The sequence below is a fragment of the Pholcus phalangioides genome, unplaced genomic scaffold (genome assembly GCF_987345545.1).
Source record: "Pholcus phalangioides strain wild (caught in Gottingen) unplaced genomic scaffold, Ppha-v1.0 ptg000007l_1, whole genome shotgun sequence".
NCBI lineage: Eukaryota > Metazoa > Arthropoda > Arachnida > Araneae > Pholcidae > Pholcus > Pholcus phalangioides.
In genome coordinates this window covers 57,175,425-57,188,708 of record NW_028301600.1, presented here as the reverse complement: position 1 = coordinate 57,188,708, position 13,284 = coordinate 57,175,425, and the positions used below count along the sequence as shown (strand labels likewise).

General features: G+C 32.5%; 1 protein-coding gene across 1 annotated transcript in view; it reads left to right on the top strand.

Annotated features, from left to right (window-relative positions):
- LOC149085537 (dual specificity protein phosphatase 7-like) overlaps window positions 1-12,411 on the top strand; it is a 70,974-nt gene extending 58,563 nt beyond the window's left edge. Inside the window, exon 3 of the mRNA XM_089233602.1 lies at window positions 2,132-12,411. Coding sequence (XP_089089728.1) covers window positions 2,132-2,454 — 323 coding nt within the window. The 3' untranslated portion in view covers window positions 2,455-12,411. The remainder of the gene's footprint in view (window positions 1-2,131) is intronic.
- Window positions 12,412-13,284: the final 873 nt, after the last annotated feature.

Genomic DNA, 13,284 nt, shown 5'->3' with positions numbered 1-13,284 from the left:
AAATGGCTATTATCATGATTATTTTTTTTGTTTCGGTTTCTCTTATTGTCGCTATTTTTTTTATTATTGGTCAATTCGGTGGTTATACTACCCTCTAGGCTATAATGCTCTCACTAATTACGTTCGTGTTGTTTTTTTCTTCAACCATGTTTTTCTTTTCTGTTCTCCAATTTTCATCTTTTTCTCTTAATATCAAGTCAGATTATACCGAGAGAAGTTCATGGGGTATTGAGATGATCAGTTCCTCTTATTGTCATATATTTTAGTTTCATTAGATTTTCTTTGCCAGAATTGTTCTCTTGTCGCTTCATTAGCCTTTCATTTATTCGACCAAACGTGAAAAAAAAACAACTGTATAAATAAAGAAAAATATATGCACGTGTATGGTCAGAAAAAAAGGGCACGTGGGATTTCTCTTGAGTGTGTCATGGTTGTGAAGTAACTTTTACCAGTTGTCGATATCAGTTTTTCATTTCCTACAATATATAATTAGCATTTTCATTTAATATAATGATTACTGACCCATTAGGATTCCGGAACACAATTAAGAAGATTCAGTTTCATTATTGTCTGACTTGTTTTACTTGAAATTTGTGTCTACCAAAAATCATACGTTGGTTGTTCTGTGATGTGATGTGCGTTATTGTTATATTGTTATGCTCGTTATTGATGCAGATATTTATTTTATGTAAGGTGCCTGTGGGTAACCTGATCACGATAAACTTCAATAATTTTTCTTGAAGAAGGTTTGGAAAATTCTAAAAAGCAGTTAATAAAAAATAACTTGGAATGTTCTAAAAATTGTTTTCAAATAATCCAAGGTCTATTTCAAAAGAAAATATTTTTAAAAAGTCCAAATTGCCTACCTTGTGTTCATATTAGAACAGTGATAGCTAATTCGCCAAGTGACTTATGCGTTCCTATAGCTTATTTGATATTAACAAAAAAACAGATATTTTTTAACTGAACTTTTTTATGAAGAAAAATATAGAATTAATTAAAAAAAAGAAACTATAAAAAAATGCAAAATGGTAATTTTAAAACCAGAATCAAATCACTGAAGTAAAAATTGAAGGCTTTTTGCAGCAAGTTCTGAAGCAAAACACCAGGGGAAAAATATACGCCATTTATACTGTTCTTCCCCAACTAATCTCCGATTTTTGAATTCAAATATCGGATGAATTCATTCATTACGTTTTCAAGTGAATTTTGCACTTGGCACACGTAGAACGGCTCCGAAGAAACAGGGCAACAACTTTTGAATTCAAAGTTAGAAGACAGGAGGACCGTATAAAAATTTAATTTTTTTATTTTGTGATACACTGTATTTTCACTCTCAAACCTGGTACAGGGTGATTTCCGAACACATTTTGAGCATTTTTTAAATCGAAACCATACCTCTACAACGAAAGGTTGATGAGATAAAGGCCGCATTGTATAGGACTTACAGGACACCCTGTACATTGCAGAGATGAAAAGTTTTTGTCATTTCTATGCCTAACACCAATTTTTCTGTCTCTCAGACACTTACGCCTATTTGCGTTTAAATGAGTCCAGGAGGGAGGGGGAAGCTTGCAGATAAGAATTAAAACTAAGGCCGGGATTACGCTATAAAAGTTTGATAAAAGGTGTTTTATTCAAAACTTGAAAAAAAAACAGCCAATAAGCGTATTGGTTATAATCCTTCGCTCTAATGTAAGCCTACGCTTATTGGTTGCATTTTTCAAGTTTTATAAAAGGACCTTTTTATCACACAAACTTTTACACTAATCCCGGCCTTAGGTTTGAAGATTAAAAAAAAAAAAATTCACACACATCTGGAGTTCTCAATGCTGAAAATACAGAATTCTACAGAGAATATGGCCTCTAAAAAATTCACTAAATATATGTAAAATAATGTCGAAACGAGCATTTACTGCAGCAAAAATTCAAAAAAAACGTTTTTAAAAAAAAAGTTTGAAAAAAGACAATGAAGACATTTATAGAATTTTGGCTGAACTACTGGGTCCCATCCATGAGGCATCTTATAAATAGTTTCATAAATATGTATAGTACAATAATGTAACACTTTGTTTGTCGAACATTGATTTTTTTTGTCATAGATCTAACTTTAATTTTTTCTAATTTTCAGATGAAGCTCGTCAGAAGAAAGAAGGAGTGTTGGTTCATTGTCTCGCAGGAATCAGTCGTTCTGTTACAATCACGTTGGCTTACCTCATGCAGAAATTGGGAATGCCACTAAACGATGCTTATGATTTCGTACGGCAAAGAAAAGCTAATATCTCACCAAACTTCAACTTCATGGGCCAACTGATGGATTTTGAACGTCAGTTGAACCTCGCACCATGCCGTTGCACTTGTCAAGATACTCCTTGCAAATGTCTCACCTTGCATTTCATCTCACCCACCCGCACTACTCCGGACTCTGGAATCGATATCGACCGCTGGACCTAATATGATCAAGGATTCTTTATCGATACATGAACGTATCTATCTGTTCGTTCTAAAAAAAAGTAAATGTGTTATATAATAATAATCGTACTGGTGCATGTGAATCTTATACCAACGTCTTTGCTGGCAGATGGCTTCGCATGCGTCGGTAAGTTGTCCAACTTTCTCCAAATCGTAATCGGTGACCTCATAAAAGAAAGGTCACTGATTTAGTTATGCTCAAATCGAATGAAGAGTTAGTAAAGAGTAAACGTTTTATTTTTTGAAAGATAAAAGAGCGTAAATGAGCGATTTTTGTATCACTGATCTGCCGTATATAACGGCCCATATCGCTGAAAGGTATTTTGGTGAAGAGATTAACTTTCAGATTTATCTGATTTTTGTACAGGATTTTGCTTCTTTTTTTTTCTAAAAACGAAAAGTGCTCCAATCGGAAAATGTTTATTTTAGAAAAGTGAATATATATATATATATATAATTATATGAGATGAAAGTGTGTGTCATTTGTTTTTTGTTATACCGTGTATTTGCATTTGTTTCCCGGGGCCACGTGCAGGCCACGGCAAGTGCCCCGAATTCATTGTATAATTCGCTTCCCGCAAAAGAAAGCTGGTTTTTTCCCAAAAGAAGTCATCTTTCATGTATGTGATGTGTGTTCTGTCCACTAGTTTTTCCAGTAATTGGAACATTGCATTTTCATGTATGCATCTAAAATCGAATGTTAAAAAAGTGTCACGTATGTTAATCCATTCCAAACTTCGCAGTTCATTCATAACTGCAAGTTGTTTTATGATAAAAATAATTATAAACAGAGCTTGACATTGTAAGTGACAGATCGTAGGAAAGAATTAGTCCTGAATTAGCTTACGTTATTTTCTTCCAAATTTTATTACGAAGGTGTTCATTTAAAAAAAATTCTTATATTTTACTACCAATTACTGTATAACAGTTAATCAAATTTCTTTATTTCTTTGAACCTAAGCCAAACAATTACGTATACATAATCTTTCCTACATCTGTCATGTGAGTTTAGATATACGTGGAAACGGGGATTGATCAACAATATACGAAAATTGATCAACAATATACGAAAATTGATCAACAATATACGAAAATTGATCAACAATATACGAAAATTGCTTTAACAAAACGTACATTGTTATATTAATATCGTTCTTGATAGTAAAGTGTGCTAAAATGAATCACACTATTTTGTTGATGTATAAAATATTTGAAGTAAAGTGAAATAGATTCGAGAGCTTCTAAAAATTTAAGTGATTGTTCTCGTTGGTGATTGAGAGTTTGAGATTGAACATGTATAGAATAACCACTTTTTCATGCAATTTATGTTCAGTTTTAGCCCTTTAATTGACGAGCATTGAAATACCCAAAGGAGAAAAAATTTGAAGGGTTATATTAAGCAAATCAGGAACCCTGAATGCAATTAAATGACAAAAAAAAATAATTCTCAATGTTTAAAAAAATATAGGACCACACACTCTCTCTTTCTCTCTTCAGGGAATACACTGTATTTATATGATTTACATGGATTTGGACATGGAATGCTTTAAAAATGTCATTTATTGCTTTCCAACTTATTTTTAGAACATTATTGAAGAATGCACAGCAATATGTCCCCTTCACACATGATATTTCCCTCCAAAATGCAAGGGTCAAAAACTGTTCTTGCTTGGTTTGTCAAGAAATGAGACGTATATTTGAGCCATTCTGCTGGTAATTATAGAAACTTCATGAACAGCTCACTAGTAAAAATCGAATGTCTCAGAGCTATTTAGAAGCATCAATGCCGAAACGAGCTCAAAATATACAACGCCTTTATTTGAAAAACATAAGAAACTCGTGTTGCTTTTGAGAGCAGCACGGCCAAATAAAGGGTTAAAGCATCGTTCCGAGAAAAATAGAGCGAGTATTGTCTCTGAAAATTAATTTTTGAGTCTTACAGTTATATTTTTCAGCAAAACAGTTTCATTGGTATGAGTGGTTGGTATTGAGAATTATTTCCAGCTGAAAGAAGAGAACTATACTCTCTTAAATTGAGTATGGAATCAGGAGTCGTTTCCGCATTTGTAGACATGAAGTGGAAAACAGCCTTCGCATGGTATGGTCTATTAGTAAATTGCCGTCGCAAGACATCAGCATCCTGCTTCCTTATCACCGTTTCCTTTTCATTTTATAGCATACACACTCAACCCTATCAATTGTGATGCTCAAAAGGAAAAGCTTAAAAAGCAATGATTCTTCTTTTTCTAACATCTTTTATTGTGATTATATTGAGAATTACTTTAATCCTCCTCTTCCAATCGTTAAAAGAGCAAATAATCGAAGAAATGAAATATATACAGTAGAATTTGGTTAATTTGAACGTGGTTAATTCGATTTTTGGATAATTCGAAGTTTTACGAATTCCCCTTGATTTTTCCATCTAATTTAATGTTAAAATTTCTTGTTTAATTTGAATTTTTTTCGAGTGTTTTGGACAATTCGAAGTTGGAGGGAAAAAATCATGATTTTTGTATGAGCAAAGTTAGTTGGACAAACGCCACAAGAAGTAAGACTGCTTTTCTCGGCCAAGTTGTTAAACAACAACCCTACAAACCTTTAAAGACTAATAGAAGTTTGAAAATTCAGTTTTCCTCTACTCTTTCTTTGATAATTTAATGCCCATTTTAACATTGCTCAGCTAGAGTGCATCGAGAATGTGTACCACTTGATACCAATTATGTTGTTCAACTTATGGATCAAGGCGTACCATTCAAAATCTAAATCTTTTTGCGGTCGAAGTGCAAATTGTAATTCGTTTTGAAAATATATTTTTTCTTGATAGTATAAGAATGATAAGCAAAATTTGGGGAAACAGTTTCGTAACTGATGATCATGAACTATTTTCGTAAATCAGGCTTTGAGCATGGTCAAGAAATTCTTCAGTGATGCAGATTCCAGAACAGTGGAATAATGTAGTAGCGCAAATAAATTATATATAATATATATATTATAATTAATAAGTTATTATAAAATTTGGGAAGCAGTTTCGTAACTGAAATGATAAAAGTTTAATAATTGGTAATTATCATCCTATGTGATGATTGGTGATTAAGTAGTGCGATTTGTTATCATTTTACGGATCCGGGACAGATTAATTGAATAATTTGAATTTTGGATAATTTGAACTTTCTCCAGAGACTTTGGACTTCCAATTAACTAAGTTCGACTGTATATTATGCTATCACTGCGGAAACGGTAGTACTCGATGTTACACGGTATAATATTATTCTTTCTTTTCAACTAATTGAAAAAGTCTTATACTGATTTCGTTGATTACATAGTGTAACTAATCAGTTGATTCAACCGATAATGCATTCTAATAGAGGACTAAAATGAACTAAAAACCGATAACTATCCATTTGTCAAAATTCTAGAGTTTTATGCATAGTCAATTTGAATATTTATTTATTCTGAATTTGTGGCATCACAGATCGAAAAAGCATGAAATGCAAAAAATTATCGTTGTTTTTTTTGTGACGTTACGTTTTTATTTAATATTTTATATTTTTTGCATATTTTAGATTATATTTGGTGCAAAATGGCTTTTTTTTATGAAACATCGTGAAATTTGTGTTTGTTTGAACATGAAACATCTTGTATACTCTCGTTCTCTAGAGCAAAGCTCAATATTAGTACCGAAATCGAAAGAAATTGTATAAATTGAATGAGCTTGAACATTATAAATGGAATTAGTGTTTGTTGTGAGATAAATATATGATATATAATGAACGGAAAAAAATATTATCCAGTATACATGATGTTCTACAAAGACTGTCCGAAAGGAATAAAAATTCTAGGGTTGGTTCTAAAATTAAAGTATGGAAAATATCAGCAAAAAGAGAAAAAAATGCAGCTCTGGTAGTGGCAACTACGTAAAATAATAATTCAGAGGAGTATAACAATTAACATTTTTATACAGCTAAAACAAAAAAAGCCAATTATTTAAATTTGCGTCTTTCTCTATTATACCAAAATAAACTTTTCCCGTGACATTTGGATAAAAATTTGCCGAGATATCGGTTATTAAAGTCCTTAATTTCTGCCATTTTCCGCGTCTTCAAGTCATGAAATGTTTTGAAACTTTGTTATTTCAGCACGTGAAAAGAGTCGAAAATCAAGAGTTTAAATCACCGATATCTCGGCAACTTTTACTAATTGACATTTTTTTTGACTGGGAATATATATTCCTTACATTTAATATTTTACGTAGATGGTCACTATCATCTGAAGTTAGCTTTTCTTGCTGATATATTTCCTATATTTTACTTTAATTTTAACTGTAGAATTTTTATTCTTTTCGTACATGGAGCTATACAAACGTAAATGTTCCATATTCATACAGAAAGAAAATACATAATAGTACACTTCTTCCAAAAACTTGAGAAAGTAATTCCTTTTACTTGTATAACATCAAATATGTATAACGTATTATTTACGTAAAAAATGCATACACGTAAGTATGTATTAACATCAAAAATGTAGTCTATATACAGGGAGCATAGCACTTTACTGGCTAACCGTTGATCCCAGAGGTCAATTAGACCTTCGATTAGAAAAAGTTTCAGATATGTCATTCATATTGCAAGGGGTTGTATAGTTATTGAAATAAAATAATAATAATTTTTTATACAGTCCCCGTGTGACCCAAAACTCAATTAGAAAGTTCTTGCCCTGTCTCTCCGGATGCCAACAAAAAATATTCCAAGTTTCTAAGTGCAATATTCACAGAGATGTTCGAATTTGAAAAACGGAGGAAATTTGGGAAAAAACGGCGTTAAATGCGGATAAACCGTTTTACCCGCATTTTTAATGCTGCTTTTCCCCAATTTTCCTCCGTTTTTCGAATTCGAATATCTCTGTGAATATTAGCAACATGGAATATTTTTTTTGGCATCAGGAGAGACAGTGCAACAACTTTCTAATTTGGTTTTGGGATCACGGGAACTGTATAATTTTTTTTTTTATTTTAATAACTGTACAACCCCTTGCAATATGAATGACATATCTGAGTACTACACGTTATTTGGAAACTTTTTCCAATTCTAAGTATACCTCTAGGATCAACGGTTTGCCAGTGAAGTGCCATACACCCTGTATACAATGATTAGATGATTAATTATTATGCAGCTTTTCTTAAATTTTAAATTCAGACGCTAATTCCAATGAAATATCACTGTTAAAAACAGAAAAGAAGCATCTGCGATGCGAACGTGAAGTATAAGAATTGTTTTAAATGTTTGTGCTGATGACGATGTGGAAAAAGTTTTATGGTATATATAAATGATATATATATATATATAATTGTATCTATTATATATTATTGTAAAAGATGTATGAAAATTTGTTGTGTGATCAATCCCCAGGAAAGAAAGCGTACTGTATATATGGATATATTGTGAAATGCATGAATATTTTGTGCCAAAAATGTTTGCCTAATAGCCATTCCACTTACTGAGAATTTACGTGTGTTTCTCTGACATACTTATTTCGTTTATTAAATACTGTTCTTTTTTATTGTTATAAAACTGATCTGTTTTAATGAGTAGAATGTGCCTATACGTGTTTGCTTGAAACTGTATATATAGCCTACTCCAAAGACATTGTTAATTAATCAAACGGTTTTTTGTTTGTTTGTTTGTTTTTCGGTGTTTTGGTATTTGTTTTTCGGTGAAGTTTTAGCTTCTCTACAAAAAGGGTAATATAAAGTACTTTAAAAAATTAATATGATAGAGAAACTAATAGTATGGAAAAAACTGAAAATTTTCTTAATAACAGCTTAACCACTTGTTGCTTGACTAATTTCTAAAAAACGATAAAGTGAAATATGGAAATTCACTCACATACACTTTGGAAGCATGCTATCGTTACATGTATGAATATTTAGTGTGTAGGGACCTACATTTGGCTTCAAAAATTATGTGCTACCTGTACTCGTGGCCTTGAAATGGAATTTATTTGATTAATAGCAAATAGATGGCAATGTTGTTGATACAAACCGTGTTTTTTTTCCAAGTAAATGTGCATAATAGGCGTGGAGTGGTTATTGTGTTTGCTTCTTAGCACTGATTTCTTTCCACCGCAAACATCATCGAAGGCTTTGAGGCTCGTTCAAGAGCATGATTTGAATATTAGGTATTCACGTTCCATGCAGTTGCAGTGAATTTTTAATACAACTCCAATATTATTACACAACCAACTTACTCACCGAAATGCACATTTAGATTAGATTCCAGCACATAGCGCTTCTGCCGCGATCCGTCTGAAGTCAATGTTTGAAAGTGAAACGAAGCACTAATTAAGCTGTAAAGAGCTCGAACCAGAAACTGCCGCTTCAAAGTACATCGTTTTCTATTTTGTGTATTGCTGGGGAAAAAACAAAAGAAAATGTTTCGTCAATTAATTGAATCCTTTTAATGGATTAAAGTGAGAGAGAACTCTCCTCTCGTAATGTGACAAACAAACTTATTATAACTGTCAAGCACAAATAGAGAAATAAATAAATGAGTAAAACTTGCATTAATGATTTTACCAAGAGCCGATTTCAAGATTGTCTAGAGAGAGCTTACTTTTCTTCTGTTTTACCGATTCGCGGACATATTTGCATTAAGCTTACCTATATGAAATACTATAGTTATATTTCGAATAATTCATTTGTACGAAATAAGTACTATACTCTGTGATAATTTTAACGACACTTTTTCTATTTTCGTTATTAACTTATGGCGTTATGAAGCAGTCACGCGTCATTCTATCATCAGCTTCGTCAGGTCATAACGTTTTCAAATATTCCAGCGTATATACTTTCGTAGTACAGATGTTGCAAGTCATAAGGAGGTGTTGTTTGTGTGTGGTCATTGTTATTGATCACTGTGTTTAGTGATAGCAAATAACGCACACGCAAACCTAAAACTTTTGTGCCAAAAATGAAAAAAAAAAGACTTTATAAATGCGATATCACCGAGTGAGTTCATCAACTAAGTTGATCCGAAAGTGAACATTTGTGTATGGGTAGGCCGTTCCTTTTAAAACACTGATATTCCAGGACCCTTGAAAATATTCTTCTTTTGAATAGAATTAAGATACGGCTATTTATTACGAAAAAATTTACGTGTGTTTCTGAGACAGCCCTGGATGTGATGCTCAAAATATAGGAAAGTAGGTATTTTAGATTATTGTAAACTAATTAAATGAGGCTGCTGGTATTTCTTATAAAAACAGCCAACAGGTAAGTTTGCAGCTTATTCTACGCATTTATTCCGTTGTTTTATTTTGCTTTAATTTGTCCTTTTATCACTTTATTTCCTTCATAAACGTTTTCCCTAACATCATTCATATAACTTACGAGACCGTCAAATAGATTCTACAACACGTTTCCAGTACTTTTTTTATACTGAACGTTGTTGAAAATTATCATGTGCGAGCAGTGCCTTATAATCGTGAATACAACTTTATCTCTGCGAGATATTTTTGCCAACTTCTCGTTGAATAGAATATGTGAAATTCATGCTAAAAATGTAACGAACTCAGTCTCAGTACCAACTACATTGTTTGTGAGCACGCAGTACCAACTACTTGTATTGAATTTCACCGATACCTATTTGACATCATTTTCTCAATTTCTAAATGGTAGAGAAATATTAACTACCCTCAAATTAAAAACCCTGTTTGGAACAACCATTACAAGAAATACGTGGCGACTATATTTCATGCTGATAGAATATATTCAACTTTTTCATAATCTTGCATCATAAAATTAAAGGGAATGCGTAAATAAATATCCGCGAGTCATTTTCATTGTTGTTAAATACGCACAAAGTTTTCATATGTCCATTAAGATGCCCCTAATTCATTTAATTTTTTTTTAGATTGATATTAATAAATTACCAGTTGTTCTCTTTCACATATTCAAAGGTTCTCTCAGAAAATTTGAAATTTCGGCTCGCGTTAATGCAAGAGAGAGTGTATTTATTAATTATATAACTGTATACTCGTGTTCCTCATTGTAAATTAAAGAAAAAAAACAAAGAAGTTACATATATGGATGAATATATATAGATATATATACAAAATATATATTATTGTACTTGTGATGTTTATATAGTTCTGCACATGGAACACAAAGGAAGAGAAATACTTGAACCCAGTGGGTTATTTTTGTATGTTGCTGGATCTGCAGTATTTCATTACGTTAGTGTTTTCAGAAAAAAAAAGTTTTCACAGAGAAAATAGCCAAAGCGTTTTATTTTTCAAAAGTTTTTGTAGTTTTCGTTCAATAATGAAATCTTATTGACCCAAGATGTTCTTGCCGTTTTCGATCGTTAGAAACAAAAAGTCACATACAGTCGTCAATGTTATCTCATCGGTATTCAGCACCTTTTACCAACGTGCCTCCAGCTGCGCTATACCTTGGTGGTAAAAATCAAGGATCTTTGACGTGAGGTGGGCACCTGCCTCATTTGCGAAGAATTTCCCGTGAAGGTCGCCAAAGGAATGAAAGAGGTGATAATTTGTTGGCAAGGTCCAAGAAAAAGACACCGTGTCATCCACTGCACCCGGGTCTTGCACCAACAGATCATGTCACCTCTATCACTGCCTAGACAACCATGTTCTTAGAACATTAACAGACTTCGTGACTAAACAGGTACAAACGGACTTCTTTGACACCGAGACATAATTTTTTTTTACCGGCAAAGCACTACGCAACTGAAGACACGTTGACAGAACTGGATGCCGATGGGAGTTCATTTTGAGACATTTTATGTACACCGTTTATTTCTAGTAACAGAAACGGCAAGAACTCTTATGGTTACCTTATACATCGAGGTTGATCGCGTTCCCGGATTGATACAGCCCAATTTATTCATTTGAGTATTTTTAGTAGCGTACAAGTATGGCCAGAGTCGACCACACGATGATGATGACAACAATACATAATAACAATCCATTCTTTTCGAAGAATAGTCCCTTCGAAAGTTGATGACTTGACAGACTCTCATTCGCAGTAATTAATTAATCAAATTCTCTCTAGCTATAAAAACACTGAACGAAATATTTATAAGTTGACCTTGGAATTGTCTACGTAAGTTACTTAAATGTATTTATTTCTAGTTAATCTAGTTAAAAGGCAATAAGTAGGAATAAATTGAGATTTATTGCCGGAAAAAGAAAGAAAAAGAAGATAAAAAAAACGTTCATGTTAATATTTTTGATATGAAGATTTCTACAATTTTGTATGATTTTTGGGGCAAAAAAAACCATTCGCTCGATTTTTGAAGGTGATGTTGGTCTGAGAGACGGTATCGATCCGAAGAGAAGGTAAGTAAGCCGTATTTTATGCGCGTAAAATAAAAATACAACGTCAATCGTTATTTTATTGGTTCCAGTATCGCAATTTCAAGTTAAGTATGATCGGAAAAAGTCATAACTATAACTTATTTTCCAGAAACCAATCCAGGAAAACCTCAACAAATCACTAATAATTCGTCAGATGACTAGAAAATAAATCATTTAAAAACGTGAAGCCATATATTATTTCAGTTTACCCCGTCGGAAAATCCTACGTGTTATATTTGTATGAATATTAATGCGACAACCTCGATGTAAAATAAAAACTAAACCATTATTTTTTCTGTAACAGTTGATAAAAGCAATCAAAAATTTCCAGTTTATTTTTTTAACTGGATGATAATGTTTTTATTTCTTCTGTATGTGCTTTTTTACTTGAACGTTGCACGTGTGAGTATGTATATATTCTAAGTGCAATATTACCTGTGGAAAATAAATATATATAACTGTGTTTTCTCGTTGTTTTTTGTTATTGAAAGTGGTAAAATTTGTGCACAAATTCCGTGAATCTTAATGTAGATTTTGTTTCATGATGAAAATAAATGGCTATATTGTGCGTAAAAACAGTTGTCTTAATCATTTTATTTTTACGAATCGAACACAAATGATGTCTCAACGAGTCCGTCCACGATCCCGAGTCGCAAGGGCCCCCAAAATTATTGAATATTTCTATTAATAGCGTATATATTTTTAATATTTCGGGAGGGGTGGGTAGGGCTCTTGAACTCACTAAAACGCTCCTTACACATGTTATTACATGAAAAATGTTTTTCCCGATAACACTAATAATTACCGTATATTAAAGTTTTGAATGTTAGTACAGTTAATTCATTAAGTATGATCGATAAAAGTTAGTTCATTTTTTTTAATGTTTGTTAATACATGTATATACACTGTCACCATACAGCGTGTCCGCTGTTATCGTTTGTTGTGCATAGGTATACAGGGTGCATAGGTAACAGGACTTATGACATTTTACTGGCAAACCGTTGATCCTAAAGGCATACTTCCAATTAGAAAAAGTATCCAAATAACGTGTAGTACTCAGATATGTCATTCATGTTGCAAAGGGTTGTATATATAGTTATTGAAATAAAAATATTAACTTTTTACACGGATACCCTGTGCCGAAGAACCCAATTAGAAAGTTGTTGCCATTTCTTTCCTGATACCAACAAAAAAAATCCACGTTTCTAAGTGCAAGTATTCACTGAGATATTCGAATTCGACAAACGGAGGAAAGGTGGGAAACAACAGCTTTAAATGCGGGTAAAACGGTTTATCCGTAATTTTAACGTTGTTTTTCCCCAACTTTCTTCCGTTTTTCGAATTCTATATAATATCTCAGTGAATATTGCACTTAGAAACGTGGATTTTTTTTTTTTTTGTTGGTATCAGGAAAGAGATAGCAACAAGTTTCTAATT